Source organism: Salmo salar, chromosome 03 (assembly GCF_965601325.2).
Source record: "Salmo salar chromosome 03, fSalSal1, whole genome shotgun sequence".
Taxonomy (NCBI): domain Eukaryota; kingdom Metazoa; phylum Chordata; class Actinopteri; order Salmoniformes; family Salmonidae; genus Salmo; species Salmo salar.
Genome location: NC_138293.1, coordinates 20,695,794 through 20,718,996, shown reverse-complemented (window position 1 = coordinate 20,718,996; position 23,203 = coordinate 20,695,794). Strand labels below are relative to the sequence as shown.

Sequence of the window (23,203 nt, the reverse complement as noted above, 5' to 3'; positions counted from 1 at the left end):
ACAGGTGACATCAGTAAGGGATCATGGCTTTCACCTGGATTCTATGTCTGTGTCATGGAAAGACCAATTCCTAATGTTTTGAACACTCAGTGTATAAACAATAGCCTATATGTAGGCTAGTTTTGCTAGGAGCCAATGAGGAGACTCGGGATCTTTCCCCCACAGCCCTTTCCCCCACGGGTTTCCATGGTATTTTCTTTACCTCTAGATACCACACATCTATTGTGTTAATGGAAGCTAACATGGCTACCATAGATTGTTGTAGTTAGTATCATGTAAATACATCATCATGCTCAGTCTAGACATTCCGTTTCATAGTATTTAAATAAAAAAATGCCCATGTAATTTTAATGAGGAGCTAACAGGCCTGTCTTTTTTTAAAGTTAAGTTTAAAAAAAATGTTTTATTTAACAACAAATCAATGCAGGAAGTACATGTGGGAACACAAGTAGATATGAATAATATACAATGGACAATTGGGCTAGGGGGTACAATATCACATTACACAAGGACCTTAAGGGACATACATACACTTATAATTCTAACAGCTTTTATGTTAGTAGAGTATTTAGACTAGTAGGCCTGTCTTTATCTGCAATATTTGTTGGATGGCGTCACAGGGTTTCCTCGGTAACGCGCTCTTGAATTCCACACACAGAGCTGCGTGAATTTCAGTACGAGGGGACAGGACGACTGGACAGGTGTTTTACAGCCAGGCAAATTGACGTAAGTAACTTCTAATCAAACAGTTCGTCAATGGAGAGATATACGGCTTTTAGCACCTCATGTGATTAGACAGTAGTTTTTCTTCACAGATTTGCTCTCCAAAATAGACGTCCATTAAACTTTAACAGAATAAGTTGCACATTGCGTGGTAACAACAAAAAAAGGAAGAGGAAATTCCAAAACTCTTAAGAGGGCACTAGAACACTACCGCATCTAGAAAGATGCCAGAGTTTCCGATTTAGAATTCCGAGGTGCATGATCTTAAAAAAAAAATAGAGTTCCCAGTTGTCTTGAATACGCTGAAGTCAGAAGTCGAGATTTCCTAGTTCCCAGTTGTTTTGAATGCAGCATTAAATGACCCGAGCAGGGCTGGTCCTTTCCGTTCTTTTCAGTCTCCCCCCCCCCCCCCCCCCCCAAAAAAATGGAATAGCAAAAAATGATGTTGAAAAGATGTCAAAAATGTTCCAGGCGTCGAAGTTAGGTTCAATTTAGGTGCTGAATGAATGGGGAAAATACTTATTTTCCGTATGCTTAAAATTCATATTTTCTAGGACGTTGAAAAAAAATGGTTTTTCAGAATATTGAAATCATTATCGGTTCTGAATGAAGGTTGAAAATACTTCATTTCCAGATGTTGAAATCAGGCTCATTTTTGGTTCTGAATGAAAGTTGAAAATACGTAATTTATCGACGTCTATGTTTGGGCCAAATCAAGGCTGGTCCAGACCCGACAAAATCTGAACCAAACCTAGACATCTATTATTGATTCAGATTTGGTCCAGGCCGGACCAAAAATCAATGTCCGTGGATGTGGAAATCAAGGCCGGTCCGGATTGCATAAAAAAAAACATGCAAAAGGCGTTGGTGTTGGTATGTGCTTGCTGAGGTGTAGCCTACAGTGTTGCCTGAAATAAAATGTTATGAATGCCCATCTATGTGGTAAGCCTACAGTTTGTAAAACACTAATAAAGACGTCAGCTTGTGTTTACTGGTGTGTAGCCTACCATGTCAGCCTGCAATGGAATTTTATGAATGCCGATCCATGTGGTAGTCCCATCATTTGTAAAACGGGCAGTGTCATGGGATTTATTAGTCCTGATTTCTGTTATTAATCAATTTCGCTATTTAAACTCTGAATATCAGCTACCCAACTTCATCAGGCGTTATCGTGACCCTATTTGCAATGTGTTTACACAGCGGGAAATGCAGCTTGTCAAAAATTGACAGATAGAAACTTGAAACCACTGATCATGACAATGGGGTGAAACTCCTGGAGAACAGTTGTGATTGGCCATTCCATATTGTCCATTTTAATTTGACCTGTCCTGTTTTTAGTATATGTTGTTTGTTAACATTACATTTTTTTATTTGATTTGGCGCCATTTAGGTTAGGCTAGTTGATCGAAGACTCCTGCATGATGTAGAAAGTGTCCCATCTCATTACATTGTCATACATTTTATCTCCAAATCTTCATAAAAGGCCACATACTCTTTCTACCATATCCAATATCTGCTACATGATTTATATTAGATCTTTTTTGGACGGAATGTTGATCGAGTGCCGCAGCGATGCGTCTCTCCCAGCACCCTGGAGAGGCGCGCTGGGAATGAACAAGCAAAATATTTTGCGCCTCTGCCTTTGATAAAGTGGGCACAGCTTATCACATGGCGGCATTAACGCTTACCTAAAAATTGTCATTGTTTAGGGGGAGAAATATGAGGTTTTATGAGTTGTTTTTGGAGGTGGGGCCTGAGGCACCAATAGCACCTCATTTTGAACAATGAGCTCTTCTCTGACTGGCCAATATTCTCTGATGGCTAGAGCAGTTTCTTCCTTGCAGTCTGGCCAGCCCATCAGAATCACAGACCTCAATGTCTGGAAGTGCTCTTCCCTGTCTGTGTGCTGTCTGATTTGAATAAGGCGCTGGTCCGTAACATTGAGGTAGTCAGCCTGGTTGATGAGTTCATCATCCACTTGCTCTGTTTGTAAGCTGCACACTGCATGTTGTTCATGCATGGAGCGTGTGTGTGTGTCTGATGCAGTAGCCCTGATGAGCCTGTCACTCGCATACATCTCCGGCCCTGGCTTATACACCACCAGGTCAGTTTAGCTCAGAAAATGCCGCCTTTCGTCAATTTTCCGCCATAGGCGAAAGCCTAGTCCCGCCTAATGAGCAGGCCGGCCGTGGATGCGAGTAACCAGTCTTGTTCAGCACATTTCAATACATCCAGGTAAATGAAGTACACTGGTAAAACACTGGGTGTTGCAGTGATGAACATTTACCAACAGATGGCATCAACGTGCCATCTTACACCCATAACGTCTTCCCTTTCAGAAAAAAGGACAGGGGATTGTCTATTGACTAAGACAACAAACCTAGTAATAATATGCAACATGAAAGGTTTGGACTTTTTCAGATATAAAATTAACAACAAATTATGATATTGAGTCCATTTGTCTCAGTCTTTTCACTTTTACCTTTTTTTAAATGATAGTCAAGTCTTCAGTAAAGATACTCAGTGCATTCTGTCTTTTTGTCTTCTTTATTTATTATTTATTTTTTTACTCTGTCAACAGTCCATATAGAAAACCTCCAGACTAAGTATCTTAGATGGCTGCGACAGCCATCCACAGCATGAAAAGACTGGAGGCTTTTTAGTCAGGACTCTGGGGATCATGCACAGGCGTGTCACCTGACAGTCTGAGGCGAGTGTTGATGGGAGAGAAAGCTGCCGCCCTGTTATCCGCTGGTTCTTCGCCCAGTGCCTCAGGCCCCATGTGACTTGCTGGGAGTCCGTCATTTGTCATGCGACCCCTATGACCGTCGGGGTTCTGAGTAGGTGTTAGCTCAGCAACCAAGAGATTAACCCTGTTATGACGGTACAGTGACCAAGTAGAAGGGTGGTGCAACTTTCCGAGTCGAGTAGGCAAGTAGTAGGCAAGTTGAGAACTGTGACCTGGCCAAGATAAAGCAAATGTCACGTCCTGACCCTAGTAAGATGTAGTTTTCTATAGTAGAGTAGGGCAGGGCGTGACAGGGGGTGTTTTGGGTTCTATGTTTAAGTTCTAGTTTTCTATTTATATGTTGGGATTGTTTGGGGGTTGATCTCTAATTGGAGGCAGCTGATCCTCATTGCCTCTGATTAGAGATCATATTTAAGTTGGGGTTTTTCTCATTGTTGTTTGTGGGTTATCTTTTGAGTATTGTGTTGTCCGCTCTGTGTCACGGTTTGTTGTTTTGTATATTCAAGTTTTTAAGTGTATTGCATTCAGTTTCACTTTTAATAAATATGTGGAACTACGAACACGCTGCATTTTGGTCCGGTCCTTCGAACAGCTGTGACAGAATAACCCAACATAAAAGGACCAAGCAGCATGGAATGGAGCAGCAGGACAAATGGACTTGGGAGGAGATATTGGACGGGAAAGGACCCTGGAGGCAGGCTGGGGCGTATCGCCGCCCGAAGGACGAGATCGGCAGCGAGAGCGGAGCGGCGATACTATGAGGCGCTATATCCACCCAGAGGCAAGTGCGAGAGGCAGCCCCCAAAACAGCGACGCTCCTCAGCCCGGAGCCTCCAGCGACGCTCCTCAGCCCGGAGCCCCCAGCGGCGGTCTGCAGCCCAGAGCCTTCAGCGGCGGTCTGCAGCCCAGAGCCTTCAGCGGCGGTCTGCCGCCCAGAGTCTTCTACGGCGGCCTTTAGCCCAGAGTCTTCAGCAGCGGTTGGCGGTCCGAAGCCTCCGGCGATGATCCATGGTCTGGTTCCTCCGGATATACAGAAGTGGGCGGTGGGGGTACTACGCCCGGAACCAGAGCTGCCGCCATAGACATTAGTCACCCACCCTACCCTCCCTTTGTGTTTTTTTTTTTTGTCTGTTTGCATTCGGAGTCTGCACCTTTGGGGGGGGGGGGAGTACTGTCACGTCCTGACCCTAGTAAGATGTCATTTTCTATAGTAGAGTAGGGCAGGGCATGACGGGGTGTTTTGGGTTTTTCTATGTTTAAGTTCTAGTTTTCTATTTCTATGTTGGGATTGTTTGGGGTTGATCTCTAATTTCAGGCAGCTGATCCTCATTGCCTCTGATTAGAGATCATATTTAAGTTGGGGTTTTTCTCATTGTTATTTGTGGGTTATTATCTTTTGAATAGTGTGTTGTCCTCTATGCGTCACGGTTTGTTGTTTTTGTATATTCAAGTATTTAAGTGTATTGCATAAAGTTTCACTTTTAATAAATATGTGGAACTACGAACACGCTGCATTTTGGTCCGCTCCTTCGAACGGCCGTGACAGCAAAGCAGTGCAACACAAACAACAACACAGAGTTACACATGGAATAAACAAACACAGTCAATAATAAAATAGAAAACGTCTATATACAGTGTGTGCAAATGAGGTAGGATAAGGGAGGTAAGGCAATAAATATGCCATAGTGGTGAAATAATTACAATATAGCAATTAAACACTGGAGAGAGAGATGTGCAGAAGATGAGTTTGCAAGTAGAGATACTGGGGTGCAAAGGAGCAAAATAAATTACAGTATGGGATGAGGTAGTTGGATGGGCTATTTACAGATGGGCTATGTACAGGTGCAGTGATCTGAGAGCTGCTCTGACAGCTGGTGCTTAAAGTTAGTGAGGGAGATATGAGTGTCCAGCTTCAGTGATTTTTGCAGTTCGTTCCAATCATTGGCAGTAGAGAACTGGAAGGAAAGGCGGCCAAAGGAGGAATTGGCTTTGGGGGTGACCAGTGAAATATTCCTGCTGGAGCCTGTGCTACGGGTGGGTGCTGCTATGGTGACCAGTGAGCTGAGATAAGGCGGGGCTTTACCTAGCAAAGACTTATAGATGACCTGGAGCCAGTGGGTTTGGCGACGAATATGAAGAGAGGGCCAGCCAACGAGAGCATACAGGTCGCAGTGGTGGGTAGTATATGGGGCTTTGGTGACAAAGCCCCATATACTGTGATAGACTGCATCCAATTTGCTGAGTAGAGTGTTGGAGGATGTTTTGTAAATGACATTGCCAAAGTCAAGGATCGGTAGGATGGTCAGTTTTTCGAGGGTATGTTTGGCAGCATGAGTGAAGGATGCTTTGTTGCGAAATAGGAAACCGATTCTAGATTTAATTTTGGATTGGAGATACTTAATGTGAGTCTGGAAGGAGAGTTTACAGTCTAACCAGACATCTAGGTATTTGTAGTTGTCCACATATTCTAAGTCAGAACCGTCCAGATTAGTTGTGATGCTGGACGGGCGGGCAGGTGTGGGCAGCGATCGGTTGAAGAGCATGCATTTAGTTTTACTTGCATTTAAGAGCAGTTGGAGGCCACGGAAGGAGAGTTGTATGGCATTGAAGCTCGTCTGGAGGTTTGTTAACACAGTGTCCAAAGAAGGGCCAGAAGTATACAGAATGGTGTCGTCTGTGTAGAGGTGGATCAGAGAATCACCAGCAACAAGGCCAACATCATTGATGTATACAGAGAAAAGAGTCGGCCCGAGAATTGAACCCTGTGGCACCCCCATAGAGACTGCCAGAAGTCCGGACAACAGGCCCTCCGATTTGACACACTGAACTCTGTCTGAGAAGTAGTTGGTGAACCAGGCGAGGCAGTCATTTGAGAAACCAAGGCTGTTGAGTCTGCCGATAAGAATCTGGTGATTGACAGAGTCGAAAGCCTTTGCCAGGTCGATGAATACAGCTGCACAGTATTGTCTCTTATCGATGGCGGTTATGATATTGTTTAGGACCTTGAGCGTGGCTGAGGTGCACCCATGACCAGCTCGGAAACCAGATTGCATAGCGGAGAAAGTACGGTGGGATTCGAAATGGTCAGTGATCTGTTTGTTAACTTGGCTTTCGAAGACCTTAGAAAGGCAGGGTAGGATAGATATAGGTCTGTAGCAGTTTGGGTCTAGAGTGTATCCCCTTTGAAGAGGGGGATGACCGCAATGAGTGCCCTAGAGGCGAATGGCACAGGCTGGCCGTCCTGCATGAAGGGAAAGGGAATGGGGGGATACCTAATCAGTTGCACAACTGAATGCATTCAACCGAAATATGTCTTCCTCATTTAACCCAACCCCTCTGAATCAGACACGTGTGTGGGGCTGCGTTAATCCACATCCTCATCATCGGCACCCGGGGAGCAGTTGGTGTTGGGGGTTAACTGCCTTGCTCAAGGGCAGAACTGCAGATTTTTCCGCCTTGCCATCTCAGGAATTCAAGCCAGCGACCTTTCGGTTACTGGCCCAATGCTCTTATCTGCTAGGCTACCTGTCGCAACAGCCCAGTCCATACTGGCTCGAGTCACTCTGAATCGTGACAGGTTTTTACACTTCATAGTATCGCAGGACAGGTGTCTGGGTGATCAGTTACTTTATTTTCCTCACCGCTGTGTTGTGTTTTGGAAGCCAATGCCGATGGTGTCCTTGTCCATGATCCTCCTTAGTTGCTCAGACACCTCAGAGAGCCATGGCAGAAACTTGACCAGGTAGGTGACGAATCCGACGAAGTGCTGCACTGACTTCACGTCAGATACGTGGGGTGGCATGTCCAAGACAGCCTTCACATTCTCTGAATCAATCAGATGGAGGACAAGATGTGTCTGTGAAAGCAGACCTCTAGCACTTTTAACTGAAGATTTTTTATGCTTCGCCTTAGCTTGACCTGTCTGCATCTGTCCATCAGGGCCAGCAGCTTGGAGTCATGGTCATGGTCTGCCTCCTCAGCTCTGTCCCCACAGCCCACTACGATGATGTCATCTACTATGGGTTTCACGCCACTGAGTCCAACCAGCAGCTTGTGCGTTTTCCACTGATACACATCTGGATCCAAGGAGACCCAAAACGGGAGCTTCAACCACCACTTCCTACCCCAGGGTGTCCAAAAGGTGGTCATGTAGGTGCTGGGCTCGTCGAGTTTGCACTGCAGGAAGGCAACTCTGGCGTCCATGAGCGTGAAGACTCTGGCCTTCGGGAGCTTGTAAAGAACATCCTCCAATGTGGGCATAATGTTATGTGAACATCGCAGAACCCGGTTGACGTGTTAAGGATCAATGCATAGCTGTAGCTTGTCTGGTTTCTTGAAGATAACCATATTACTAATCCAGTCTGTAGGCCATGTAGGACAGATGTGATGTGGCCATCTGCTTCATATTTGTCGAGCTGAGCCTTCACAGCTGCTTTCAGGGCCACTGGTACATTGCGAGGTGCACACTGAACTGGCTAGTTTGCTGTATCCAACTCAAAGTGGACTTTGCCGGGAACTGACTAGACCGGTGCATTGAAGACATTATGGTATTTGCTTTGGAGTGTCTCTTTGCTCAGAGGCCCAGCCTGGACTTTGTCTATAGTGTTAAGGTCTGCTGGAATGGTGAAGTTAATAAGCCCGAGGTGCTTACATGTTGACCCTGATAGTAATGGCTGTTGACTAGCCTCAACTATTTCAAACTTAAGGGTGTGTTTCTGGCCAAGTACAACACACTCTGTCACACACAGGCCTAAACAGGTCATCAGCTGGCCTGAATACAGTTTCAGCTTGGTGCTACTCTGTGTTTGTTTGTCTCTGGGCGCAAGCCTCCTTTTGTCTTTAAGGCATGTGGCCTCAGAATCTAGCTGGCATTGTTGTGGTTCTCAGTGCTGTTGTTCCCTTCATCTGTGTCTGTTTCAATGGAATGCACTTTCCCCTCCTTTCTCTTGCTCTTCATGCAGACCCTTTCGAAGTGATTAGCTGTGCCACAGGATTTTACACATTTTCATATATGGTTGTGCAGTGTTCTTTTCCACATCCGTGAGAAATAACACAATATCTGCACGTATAGGGGCTGTCTATTGCAGAGTTGGCTGTAGTATTAGCATTAGCTGTGGCAAAGGGGAATTTCTTAGCTGGCTGCCTGAATGTAGCATTGACATGGTCCATATGCTACCTTTCGAACACCATGGACCTCATCCTTATAAGAGTAATCTTTCCCGCACGGCATGTATCCAATGCCGAGACCAGTGTCAGGTCCCGTGCTCTCTGCAAACGTCTGCACGTGCCTTCATCAGCTATGCCGAGCACTATCTTATCGCTGATCAGTTTGTCTCTTAAAGCACCATATTCACATGTAGTTAAAGTTGTGTTCAAGAGCATCAAGAATAGCTGTTGCGTTACCTTGCTGAGCTGCTGTTAGGTTCAGGTTGTGGTTGTATAGATGTCAGCATTCAGCAGCCATTATAGTCCTCAAACTGGCAGCCACTGCATCATCAACCTTTTCCAGAAGTCCAGTAGCTGGTGCATAGTCCTTCCATTCTCTTCTGGACGTATCCCAGTTCGTGCTCCTATCTCTGCTGAGCTTCATAATGACGGGAGGGGGAATGTTATCAGCCATGTCTATCTGATGCTAACAACACTGAAGCTAATTGCTAACTAGCAAACTCACTGTAGTTAAGGTGAATTCCCGGCAATATTTTACTCAGTTGAATTTTTTGTAAACCCAAACAGTTCGCTCTGATTTGCGGTGGTCATGTTTGGATGTTAAATGACGAGACAGTGTCACTGATGCAAGTAACCAGTTGTGTCAGCACATTGCAAGGGTATATGCAGTACACTGGTAAAACACTGGTGTTGCAGTAATGAACATTTACCAACAGATAGCATCAACGTGCCATCTTACACCCATAACAAACATGACCTCCATTGGTTGATGCATAAAATACTAATATCAAAATGGCCTCATATGGGTTCAAGGATCAATCACAATGGGAATACAAAAAAAACTATGTGATTGGGTTGCAAAAATCTGACCAGTTGTTTATAGACATAGAATGACCTATTGGAAGCCGTAGGAGGTCATTTGAAATAAAATACTCTTTCATATTCTTTCTGTAAATACCAATGAAGGCTGAAGGATGAAAGGCCAAAATGCGCTGGTTTTATCAATAAAGAAGCGCTTTTATTAATTCCCACTGGCCTCCAATGTATTTCCTTTTCGGCTGATTCAGTTTGCTCCTCAAATCATGCTCCTTGGTTGGAGAGCAAGGTAGTGGCAATGTTACCTTCCTTTTGCTGTGATCAAAATGTAAGAAATGTCAATGTCATGCTGTTTTTCCTGCTGTGTTGATATAGGCTTATAGAGAGTGTTTGATAGGCTTTGGAATTTATTGAGAACTTAAAATGACGCCATGCACCAGCCGTGTCCCTAGGTTTTTTGCTGCGGCGGCAGATGTGGTAGTGGCAGAGGTCCACAATGGCGGACATTAGTGAGCAGTGCGCACCCATCGTGGTGTACCAGGAGGACGTGAGCGAGAACCCTGTCACTGCGCGAAGCAAGAAGGAGAGCCTACAAGAGTCCTCACGCACTCCAGCCTGTATCCTTTTCACATGTTAGGATAGCTCTAGTTTAGATCCCTGTATCGTATCGTGGACTAAACCCAGCTAATGGTAGGGAGGCAGTAGCCTAGCCAATTGAAAACATGCAGTGTCCCCATACAGTAGGCCTAAGTGAAATAGTTTACACAATCATGGTGATGTACATTAGTGTCCCTCACTGTCCCACACACTTCTCTCCAATTACCTCATTGTTGTGTTATGATATGACTGATAAATATTGAAATAATACAATGTGAATTTCTGTTTGTCCTTAACGGGGGTGTGACAGCCTGTTTGGTGGGTTCAATGGGGACCCTCAGTGCAAGGATTGCCCGTTTGCCTCCCCTTTTCAGCTCTGTGAGTGAAGGCCACGCACGCACACACGCACACACACACACACACACCTCATAGTATAGTCTTTGTATCCTGACCTGGAAGCTGTGTTTTTCAGATGGGTTATGACTGGGGACAGACGCTACATACTCACCTAGCTGCTATCGCAGAGGGCAAAGGTACAGACACATGGTTTCTTATGGGTTCATGACATTTCAGACATGCTTATGTCTTCTTATAGTTTCAAGGAATAGGAAAAGGGAAACAGAATTTTAGCAATGGTCTAATGGTTTGATACAGGGTTAAGTAATCATGTGATATCTCTCCTCCCTCCAGACAGACAAGACAAGGCAAGGTCAAAGTTCACTCGGCTGTCCTCCCAGCAGGACTCGTCCACGTCGCTGCAGAATCGCCGGCGCAACATGCCAGCTGAAAAGGTCAGGGCTCACAATTGACGGAGGGAGGAGGATGGTGTTGAAGAGGTGTGATGTATCGCCTGTGAAACCCAAATGTGAACTACCTATTATGTCAATGGTAATTTTGATCAATAATCATCCATAATCAGTGAGAGCTGTCCTCGTTGAGAACACTGAAGCTGGTTGGTCACATTGTTATCCTGTATACATAATGTAATTACTGTAATAGGTTCTTCTGACCCATTCAACTCATGTGTAAATTAAATATTGAACATACTTGTTCCTGATTGAATTAAGAGACAATACTGCATACCAAGTTTAAACTGAGAATTGTAATGGGATTTTATGTTGGTCATTTGTGTGTGTTCAAATAGAAATGTGTGTTATCCCAGCAGGCAGAAGAAGTAGACATGGGAAATCACATTTCTTTCCCGCTGAGATGGTTTAATGTGTATCTATCTGCTTTCTCTCTCTTATCCTCAGCGTGAAGTGGGAATGCCCAAGCTGGTGGAGCTGTATCAGTACCCAGGGTTCAGAGACGACATGCCCATGCCCCTGCCACACAGCAACACCTTCTCTACCATCATTACCCACGTAGTGAGGGCACAGCCGCACCTCACCGACAAGGTACTAAACAGCACTATATCAATAGTCCAGCGGATAGGTGAAATAATTGTTCCATTTTATGATACAAGTATCAACCTTGGTACACCAATACTAGATACCTTAAGGAACATTTTATAGATTGGAGGCAGTCTGGGAAGCCTGTCAGTCAACCAGGGCGACCATTGTAATAAAATGGCTGCCATCCGGATTTCCTGTTAGAAGAAAATAGGGTAAAATCGTTCCAAACAATGACTTTGTAATGTTATCTATGCACTAAATAAACCCCACAGATAATATAGACAATAATCATAATGTACTCTTAAGACCTTAATAGTGGTCATATTGAGGTCATTGTGACCATAGTCTAGCGGCTACATGAGGAAATTGTGGATAATGTGATAAAGACCAAATTTCACACACAGCTAGGGCATATCTAAATAAGTATTTGTGGCTATACTGTCATCACAGATTGTCCATTACCCCCCTGGCGGTCAATCCCAGTATGGCCGCTAAAAAATTGGTTAAGAAACCCAATGGAAACACTACAGGTAGGCTAGTCTGTAGCTTGTTACATCTGCTCTGAAATGCATTTACTCACATCACTCAAGAAGATGTTAAATATACAAACATTTATTCAAGTCAATGTGTGTAGGTATAGGCAGGTATAGGTTGTATTTGAATGATGTGTTTCATGCATATACAATTATATTATTCAACAGGCTACTCTGCAAACGTTGATTGAGAAATGACGACGTCATTTTCTTTTTTTCGCTCCGGCACCTAAAACAATAGCACTACACCACTGTGTATAATAGGTTAAATCTCAGTGGCACTATAGCTAAACATCTTTGTTTAGACTTTTACTTACTTTGTTTGAAGGCCGAAAGGTCTCCTCATAAAATGATTTTGTTAAAATGGGTTACCTGTCTCTCTGCTAGACATAATACATTCCTATGTGATTTTTCTTAAAGTGATGTGTACTAGGCATGTTTCCTGTCACATTTCATGAAATGTACACAAAACAGAATATCATATTATATATCATTGCAAAAAGTAGACTTCAGGGAAGACCCATATGACTTTTTAGAGTGTTTGCATGTAAAGTATTGGAACTAGCCATGAAAACATTACAAAAAACAGAATTTCACCACTTTTTTTACTAAACGTTTAAAGAATTTGTATATATGGAACTTTTTGGCAATTTTATTGTGTTTTCCAGACAATTTCTTTTAGATTTTTCTTTTTTACATTTTCCCGTCAAACATTTTAATCCATCATTTGGCTGTATGTACCAGTTATCAGTGGTGGAAAAACTACTCAATTGTCACAGTTGAGTAAAAGTATACCTTAATAGAAAAGGACTCAAATAAAAGTGAAAGTCACTCAGTAAAATACTACTTGAGTAAAAGTCTAAAAGTATTTGGTTTTAAAAATACTTAAGTATCAAAAGTAAATGGAATTGCTCAAATGTACTTAAATATCAAAAGTAAAAGGATAAATCATTTCAAATTCCTTATATTAAGCAAACCAGACGGTACAATATATATATATATATATATATATATATATATATATATATATATATATATATATATATATATATATATATATATTTGACAATAGCATGGGCTCACTCCAACATAGACATCATTTACAAATGAAGCATTTGTGTTTAGTGAGTCCGCCAGATCAGAGGCAGCAGGGATGACTAGGGATGTTCTCTTGATAAGTGTGTGAATTGGACCATTTTCCTGTTAAAATGTAACGCGTACTTTCTGGTGTCAGGGAAAATGTATGGAGTAAAAGTACATATTTTCTTTAGGAATGTAGTGAAGTAAAAGTTGGCAAAAAATATAAATAGTAAAGTAAAGTACACATACCCCCAAATAACTACTTAAATAATTTTTACTTAAGTACATTACAACCCTGACAATTATTTATGCAGATATGGCTAACTGAATCTAGTCCAATATGGCCCCATGCAGCTGGTTGGTGGCCATATTGAAAAGTCTGTGATGACACTATAGCCAAAAATACTTATTTAGACATGCCCCAGCTGTTTGTGGAATTTGGTGGCTTTGTCATATTCAAATAGTTTTTTAGCCACTGGATTATTGTCAAAATGACCTCGATAGGAGCACCATCAAGGTGTTAAAAGTATTTTATGATCAGAATTATTCTCAATATTTTCTGTGGGATTTATTTAGTAGGTGGGTAACATTACAAAGTCATTTTCATATTGTTTGGAATGATTTTACCCTATTTTCTTCTAACAGGAAATCTGAATGGCAGCCATTTTATTAAAATGGCCGCTCTGGTTGACTGACATGCTTCCCAGACTGCCTCCAATCTTTAAAATGTTCCTTAAGGTGATGTTTTTAAGAAGTGAGCTTTTGAGGCTCTGGAGCCAGAGGAGGCCACTCATGTACAAAATGTACCTAGTGTAACAGTGTAGGTTCCGTCACTCTCTTCGCCCCAACCTGGGCTCGAACCAGGGACCCTTGCACACATCAACAACTGACACCCACAAAGCATCGTTACCCATCACGCCACAAAAGCCACGGCCCTTGCAACGCAAGGGGAACAACCACTTCAGGTCTCAGAGCGAGTGACGTCACTGATTGAAACGCTATTAGCGCGAACCACCGCTAACTAACTAGCCATTTCACATCGGTTACACTAGTATCAGTGTAACAAGTTTGCTACTTCTCGGGTATATTTGGTTCTTATCCGCTGGACTACAACGCATATGCTGTAGTCTTCTTCATTTGGTAGGGGGATCCTTGTTTTTGTTTTGTCATTAGTCACTTTGAAGAAAGGAAACATTGGCCTGGTTGCAGATCTGTTTGGTCTTTGTAACTAACTACTATGGTTTTTGTCATGCCAAATGTGTAGTTAAACAGATCTGGGACCAGGCTAAGGAAACAGAGTATGGCTCATAAACATGAACTTCAAATATGATTTCAAACATTGTCAGCAAACTATTATAATTATCTGACTAATGTTTGAAACATTCCATCTCCATCCTGTCCTGTAGCCCAGGTACAAGGCAGTGTTCCAAAGCATCCTGTCTTCTTCTATGATGGAGGACTTTGTCATCGACTCCTTCTGGTGGCTGTTTCTACAGCACTTCCAGGTGAGATTGACAGAAAGTCACATTTATGCACATATGTTTTTATTCTCTAGTGCAGTGCAGTTGTCAACAGACTTAAACCACAAGTGGTGGTACATTAAAGGCTGCCTTGTTTTTCTCTCCAGCCAGACGCACGCATACAGGACAGCCTGTTTGCACGAATCGCAGAGAATTACATCCGAATCCTGATCCAGAGTCTAACATCACGCAGTGGCAAGTGGTTTCTCAGGGTAATGCCTCTATTTCTCTACTCCCGTGCAGGTTGATAGATTGATCATGCACATAACATACAATATTACAAGATTCAACTGAGCACTCACAGATAAAACGTACAGTTCAAGTCGGTAGTTTACATACACCTTAGCCAAATACATTTAAACTCAGTTTTTCACAATTCATGAGATTTAATCCTAGTAAAAATTCCCTGTCTTAGGTCAGTTAGGATCACCACTTTATTTTAAGAATGTGAAATGTCAGAATAATATTAGAGAGAGTGATATATTTCTGTTTTTCTTTCTTTTATCACATTCCCAGTGGGTCAGAAGTTTACATACACTCAATTAGTATTTGGTAGCATTGCTTTTAAATTGTTTAACTTGCGTCAAACATTTCAGGTAGCCTTCCACAAGCTTCCCACAATAAGTTGGGTGAATTTTGGCCCATTCCTCCTGACAGAGCTGGTGTAACTGAGTCAGGTTTGTCCACACATTTTCTATAGGATTGAGCTCTGGGCTTTGTGATGGCCATTCCAATACCTTGACTTTGTTGTCCTTAAGCCATTTTGCCACAACTTTGGAAGTATGCTTGGGGTCATTGTCCATTTGGAAGACCCATTTGCGACCAAGCTTTAACTTCCTGACTGATGTCTTGAGATGTTGCTTTAATATATCCACATAATTTTCCTATCTCATGATGCCATCTATTTGGTGAAGTGCACCAGTCCCTCCTGCAGCAAAGCACCCCCACAACATGATGCTGCCACCCCCGTGCTTCACGGTTGGGATGGTGTTCTTCGGCTTGCAAGCCTCCCCCTTCTTCCTCCAAACATAACGATGGTCATTATGGCCAAACAGTTCTATTTTTGTTGCATCAGACCAGAGGGCATTTCTCCGAAAAGTACGATCTTTGTCCCCATGTGCAGTTGCAAACCGTAGTCTGGCTTTTTTATGGTGGTTTTGGAGCAGTGGCTTCTTCCTTGCTGAGCGGCCTTTCAGGTTATGTCAATATAGGACTCGTTTTACTGTGGATATAGACACTTTTGTACCCGTTTCCTCCAGCATCTTCACAAGGTCTTTTGCTGTTGTTCTGGGATTGATTTGCACTTTTCGCACCAAAGTACGTTCATCTCTAGGAGACAGAACGAGCGATATGATGGCTGCGTGGTGTTTATACTTGCGTACTATTGTTTGTACAGATGAACGTGGTACTAACAGGAGTTTGGAAATTGCTCCCAAGGATGAATCAGACTTGTGAGTTCTACAATTCTTTTTCTGAGGTCTTGGCTGATTTCTTTTGATTTTCCCATGACATCAAGCAAAGAGTTTGAAAGAAGGCCTTGAAATACATCCACAGGTACACCTCCAATTGACTCAATTGATGTCAACTAGCCTATCAGAGGCTTCTAAAGCCATTACATAATTTTCTGGAATTTTCCAAGCTGTTTAAAGGCACAGTCAACTTAGTGTATGTAAACTTCTGACCCACTGGAATTGTGAATGATAAGTTAAATAATCTGTCTGTAAACAATTGTTGGAAAAATGACTTGTCATGCACGAAGTAGATGTCCTAACCGACTTGCCAAAACTATAACTATAACTATAACAAATTTGTGGAGTGGTTGAAAAATGAGTTTTAATGACTCCAACCTAAGTGTATGTAAACTTCCGACTTCAACTGTATAGCTTTTACATATATCTCACACTGAGTATAATCAAAACTATTTCCTAATCTCTTTCCTCTATAGGAGTTCCCCAGTACCCTGGCCCAGACCCTGTACTGTTGCTTCTGCTGTTGTTTCCCTCAGTCCTGCAGAACTCTGCGCAGTGACACCTTCCTCATCCCACTGTGCTTTACTGCCTACCAGTGGACAGGAGGTGACACTGCACACACTCATGTAGAGTCCATGCCCCAACACAATATTAGGAAGGGGTTCTTAATGTTTGGTATACTCAGTGTATCTCTTCATATTAATTCTACCTTTCTACCCTCCCAGCTGACACTGTTTACGTCTGTCTGTCTGTCTGTCTGTCTGTCTGTCTGTCTGTCTGTCTGTCTGTCTGTCTGTCTGTCTGTCTGTCTGTCTCAGGTATCTGTCCTGCCCCTGATGTTTTTAAGAAGTGGGATTTTGAGGCTCTGGAGCCAGAGGAAGCCACTCATGTACAGTTTGTTTCTGGGAACAAGAGGAATGAGAAAGAGAGTGACTCATGTCTGTCTCTCCTGGACAGTATGTTCTCCAGTGCCTATGTTGATGAGCCCTTTCATAGTAAATTGACCAGCAGTGCCACCACTCTACTGAGGAAGAAACCGGTCAGTCTTTTCATTTTCTCAAACTCACGCAGGCATGCAAGCACGCACACTTACAATGAGCATGCACACACACGCACGCACGCACGCACGCACGCACGCACGCACACACACACACACACACACACACACACACACACACACACACACACACACACACACACACACACACACACACACACGCTCAGTCACACACACAAACACCCCAATGGGCAAAAGCAGGTTGAATCAAAGTTGTTTCCACATCATTTCAACCACAAAATCGAATGACATTGAATCAACGTGGAAAACGAATTGGATTTGCAAAAAGTCTTCAACGTAAGGGAACATTTAACATAAGTCCAATGACATGGTGACATTCAATTCATGTTAGTGGACAACTCAACCAAATGTAAATCAAAACTAGACATTGAAATGAAGTCTGTGGCCAGTGAGACACCTTTTGATCAGAACTGATGCCCTTCTGTGTGTGTCTCAGAGCTCATTGCTGACCAGTAGTAATCACACCACTCTGGAGGGCCAGCCATCTAAAAGCACAGTTGACACAACCAGCACTACGTCAGGCTCGGAAGGTAAACCTCTATGTCTCAATTTGGTAAGCGTAAGTAGTCTAAATGTAGGCTGTGTTTAGTGGTTTCTCTGCATGGACTTGATTCAAGTTCGAGATTCATGGCATAGGTCTTTGGTAGTGATATTGACTTCACCACAACTCAATGCCAACTTTCTCTTTGTGTGCTCTTCTTGTCTCCCCTGTCTCTCTGTTGTTGGCTGTGTGTGATGTTCTGGTTGTTCCAGAGAAGACCGTGGGCTCAGCGAACATCACAGGGACAGACCTGAAGGCCCTGACCGGACAGGCCAACCAGACACCTGCCAGAGAGGTCAGACTGGCACTTCACACAGTCCAGCTTTCACACTCATTCTGTCTATCTTACTCTCCCTGCTGACATGGTTTCATTTACCCCTTATCTTTTCTTTCGTTCTCTCTCTTTCTCTCTCAAACAAACACAAACCTTTCTCTTTTTTTTCTCACCCCCTCTCTCATCCGCTCTCCTTCATATCCCTCTCTCATTCCCACTGTTTCTCCCCCTCTCCCCCAGTCCCATGTAGCCTATCCGGGCGTGGCGTTTAAGCGCAGTGTGTTTAACGTGTATGGCAACAGTCCTCTGGTGCAGTACTACATGCGTGTTCTCCACATGGACCCCAAGGTGGGACAAGACGTACTGGTGGTCCGGACCGAGATCAGCAAGCTGCCTCCATATCCTCACAATGATAATAATGGAGTGTGTGTGTGTGTACTGTACATATGTGAGTGTGCGTCCTTGCGTGGGTGTAAATGTGTAAATGTGTATGTGTAAATGTGTATGTGTGTGTCCCGGCGCCAACCATGTACCCCACAGATTATTCTGTTGATAAAGTTAGAGGGTACTCCTGTATTAGCCATTCTGCCGCCCTCATCCACATACAGTGCCTTCAGAAAGTATTCATACCCCTTGACTTATTCCACATTTGTTGTATTACAGCCTGAATTCAAAATGTCATCCATCTACACACAATGCCCATAATGACAAAGTGAAAACATGTTTTTAGAAATGTTTGCAGATTTATTGAAAATTAAATACAGAAATATCTAATTTACATAAGTATTCACACCCTTGAGTCAATACTTTGTAGAAACACCTTTGGCAGCGATTACAGCTGTGAGTCTTTCTGGGTAAGTCTCTAAGAGCGTTCCACACCTGGATTGTGCAACATTTGCCCATTATTCTTGAAAAAATTATGCAAGCTCTTTTAAATTGGTTGTTGATCATTGCTAGACAACCATTTTCAGCTATTGCCATAGCTTTTCAAGTAGATTTAAGTCTATCTTGGCCACTCAGGAACATTCTTGGTAAGCAACTCCAGTGTAGATTTGGCCTTGTGTTTTAGGTTATTGACCTGCTGAAAGGTGAATTCATCTCCCAGTGTCTGGTGGAAAGCAGACTGACCCAGGTTTTCCTCTAACCTTTTGCCTGTGCTTAGCTCCATTCTGTATCTTTTTTATCCTGAAAACCTCCCCAGTCCTTAACAATTACAAGCATACCCATAACATGGTGCAGCCACCACTGAAAATATGGAGATTAGTACTCAGTAATGTGTTGTATTGGATTTGCCCCAAACATAACACTTTGTTTTCAGGACAAAAAGTGAATTGCTTTGCCACATTTTTTGCAGTATTACTTCAGTGCCTTGTTGCAAACAGGATGCATGTTTTGGAATATTTGTATTCTGTACAGGCTTCCTTATTTTCACTAGGTTAGTATTGTGGAGTAACTACAATGTTGTTGATCCATCTTCAGTTTTCTTCTATCACAACCATTCAACTCTGTAACTGTTTTGAATTCACCATTGGTGAAATCCCTGAGCGGTTTCCTTCCTCAGTTAGAAAGGACGCCTGAATCTTTGTAGTGACTGGGTGTATTGATATTCCATCCAAAGTGTATTTAATAACTTCACCATGCTCAAAGGAATATTCAATGTCTGCTTCTTCTTTTTTTACCCATCACCCAATAGGTGCCTTTCTTTGCAAGGCATTGGAAAAGCTCCCGGGTCTTTGTGGTTGAATCTGTGTTTGAAATTCACTGTTCTACTGAGGGACCTTACAGATAATTGTGTGTGGGGTACAGAGATGAGGTAGTCATTCAAAAATCATGTTAAACTGTATTATTGCAACTTATTATGTGACTTGTTAAGCACATTTTTTACTCCTAAACTTATTTAAACTTGCCATAAGAGTTGAATACTTATTGACAAAAATCTAAATTCCATTAGATTTATATTCTATATTCTATATAAATTCCATATTATATTATATTTCTATATTCCATTTTAAATTCAGGCTGTAACACAACAAAATGCTGAAAAAGTGAATACTTTCTGATTGCACTGTACATGACATCACAGCCAGTGTTCCTTCCTTGACCCCATGGGGATGTTACGGCTGGATCAGTGACGTACAGGGACATTCTGAGTCAGGCCCATGAGCGTTCTGTGGCCCACCGCAGGGACCTCAGGACCATGTGGGGCCAATACTCTAAGGAACTCTATGTTCTCAACCAGAGGAAGCTGGATGAGCGCTACGAAAACTTCAGGTACAGTTAACATTCCCAACACCGCAGCTCAACACTACAGTGTATATCTTACTGTAGTATGACACACACTGTAAGATATACACTGAGTGTACAAAAAATTAAGAACACCTGCTCTTTCCATGACAGACTGACCAGGTGAATACAGGTGAAAGCTATGATCCCTTATTGATGCTTGTTAAATCCACTTCAATCAGTGTAGAAAAGGGGGAGAAGAGACGTTAAATAATGATATCTAAGCCTTGACAGAATTGAGACATGGCTTGTGTATATGTGCCAGTCATAGGGTGAATGAGCAAGGCAAAAGATGTAAGTGCCTTTGAACTGGGTATATTAGTAGGTACCAGGCGCAACAGTTTGTGTCTAGAACTGCAATGCTGCTGGGTTTTAAAGGCTCAACAGTTTCCCATGTGTATCAAGAATGGTCTACCACCCAAAGGACATCCAGCCAACTTGACACAACTGTGGAAAGCATTGGAGTCAACATGGGCCAGCATCACTGTGGAACTCTTTCGACACCTTGTAGAGTCCATGCCCCAACACAATATTAGGAAGGGGTTCTTAATGTTTGGTATACTCAGTGTATCTCTTCTATTGAGACCTGGCAAGGTCTTCTGATTGATAACTGTAGCATTATATACTACAATACCCATAATGCCCTGTGTAACATATCCAGTTTTATGTTAGTACAATTAGCATAATGGTGTCCCTCCTTGTCAATACAAAAACAACGTTGAAAATATATATTTAAAATAATGCTGTCTCATCCACATAAGGCGTAAGATGCACCCCAAATGGCACCCTACCCACTACATATTGAACCACTCTGGTCAAAAGTAGTGCACTATGTAGGGAACAAGGTGCCACCTGGCACGCAAACATGCCCACTGCTGCCTCAGCCATACAAGGTTTTGTCCTCCTGTAGGCTCAGTTTGATCATTTGAATAACCACACAGAGAGATACCATATTGATGTAGCTTAGCATAGACCTGCAGAGCGAGCCACGGGTGGTGTTGGAAGTCAATGATGCTCCATGTAATGTCTGCTTTGGATCTGTCTATGTTGGCCTATTAATACTTGTCACCTATTTGGGGTAATGAGAGCCTACTCTGCTCTCACTGTCTGATTCTAGGCCTACTCTCACACAACCAATGTTTCCTGGCCCATACACATGCAATTTTTCTCCCCTGTGAAAACAAGTGTTTTATGTTGTATAATTAAGCAATAAGGCATGGGGGTCTTTGGTATATGGCCAATATACCACGGCTAAGGGCTGTTCTTACACACGACGCAACGCGGAGTGCCTGGATACAGTCCTTAGCCGTGGTATATTGGCCATATACCACAACCCCCAGGGTGCCTTATTGCTATTATAAACTGGTTACCAACATAATTAGATCAGTAAAAATACATATTTTGTCATACCTGTGGCATACAGTCCGATATACCATGGCTGTCAGCCAATCAGCATTCAGGGCTCAAACCACCCAGTTTATAATATTTTCATATGTTACCCTCTGCCCGAATGTATCTTTGCTTTTTTTGTCTTTTCAAAAGATAATAAAGTGAACAAAAGCATGCTTGGATCTGTCCTGTATTGGTGACGCTCCTTTCTCTCTCTTTTAATCAGGAAACAGAAAAAGATCCTGTCCCAGAAGACAACTACCAAACGACTGTGCCAGCTACTGGTCCCAGAGACCATCGTAAGTTCTACATGACTGTCCTGTGAGTCCTCACTATTGTCGTATTAAAGGTGGTGCTGTTGTGTTGTGCCACAGAGAGTATGGCTTAACCTGATCTATATGAATTTCAGTAATGGGCGGCAGGGCCCTCACTACTGTAGAATGAAGGTAGATAAGCTATAAAGTAGCTACAAGTACAGTAGCTGTATACCCCTTTATTGACAGTTCTGTCATTGTTATTGTAGAATGAAGAGGACACCAGGACCAGCTCTGAGGTCATGCACGCCTTCGAAATTGCTGTGTCTGGGCTGGACAAAGTCACCCCTGACCCCACAGTCTGACCCCTTAACCCCCCGGGTTTGACCCCTCAACCCTGAACCTGAACCCTGACTACCCTCATATCGGAATGCATTAAAAAACATGCTTCACCTGTATTGGCTTTGATTATATTTGGCGCTTCAGGGTCTGCAGGAATGCTGTAATGAACTACCACAGGCACAATGTGGCGGTATATACATGGCTACAAATACCAGTGTCTGAATGGTGTTGACTCTGAGTAATCATTAAAAACAAAGACTGAAAAAGTGTAAAACCTAACATCCAATATGGATAGGTTGGGGTTTTGGACAGAGATCTTGGCTTTATGATAGACAATATTTATCTGACCTCCCAGACGATACCTCTCAAGGTCACCAGCATTGCTTTTGGAAAGGAGAACACAGACAGCACAGTAGATTGATTACAGGGTGATCAATTGATGACTCATGGTAAGAAACAGGACAACAACATTAATTACTGAATAAAATATACATCTCTGATAAAGAAAACAAACTACGTTGCTTTTCTCTGATGCCAGCTCAAACAGAGCGCTGGATCAACAACACTTAGCTAACAGCGTGATTTGGCCTGTGTCATCTAGAAAGAGAGAGAGACTGACAGACCAAATGACAGACAGCCGGCCATTGGAATTCCCTGAATGTTATCGTAAAATATTTATTACATGACATAAAAGGAGAAATATCACACTTCCGAGCCAAGAGACACACTAGGGTGAGTCCACAGGCCATTTAAGGAGATTTGTTTGAACAACACTGCTTCCTTTGCTTCTGCATCTTTGGCCGTATCTCGCTATTCTGAAGTGGATGTTTTAAAGTGGACATTAATGGGGCAATCTGCAGTTGCCACATACATTTTTGTACTTATAAATTAATGATATGTACCCAATGATTCTTGAAGAATATAACTTATAAATGTCTCATGAACTTACAGTGGCAAGAAAAGTTTGTGAACCCTTTGGAAATACCTGGATTTCG

General features: G+C 42.7%; 1 protein-coding gene and 1 long non-coding RNA gene across 2 annotated transcripts; both read left to right on the top strand.

Annotated features, from left to right (window-relative positions):
* The first annotated feature begins 487 nt into the window (after positions 1 to 487).
* LOC106599621 (protein FAM227A) lies at positions 488 to 20,212 on the top strand. The gene is made up of 13 exons (XM_082973344.1): positions 488 to 726; positions 9,895 to 10,071; positions 10,362 to 10,429; positions 10,524 to 10,584; positions 10,742 to 10,842; positions 11,305 to 11,448; positions 14,465 to 14,563; positions 14,686 to 14,790; positions 16,524 to 16,653; positions 16,866 to 17,086; positions 17,562 to 17,655; positions 17,879 to 17,961; positions 18,181 to 20,212. Exons 2-13 carry the CDS (start codon positions 9,951 to 9,953, stop codon positions 18,436 to 18,438), a joined length of 1,485 nt encoding a protein of 494 aa, XP_082829470.1. The 5' UTR covers positions 488 to 726; positions 9,895 to 9,950; the 3' UTR covers positions 18,439 to 20,212.
* LOC145850421 (uncharacterized) lies at positions 20,080 to 22,324 on the top strand. The gene is made up of 3 exons (XR_014391860.1): positions 20,080 to 20,211; positions 21,839 to 21,911; positions 22,136 to 22,324. It is a non-coding gene; the product is annotated as an uncharacterized LOC145850421 (long non-coding RNA).
* Positions 22,325 to 23,203: the final 879 nt, after the last annotated feature.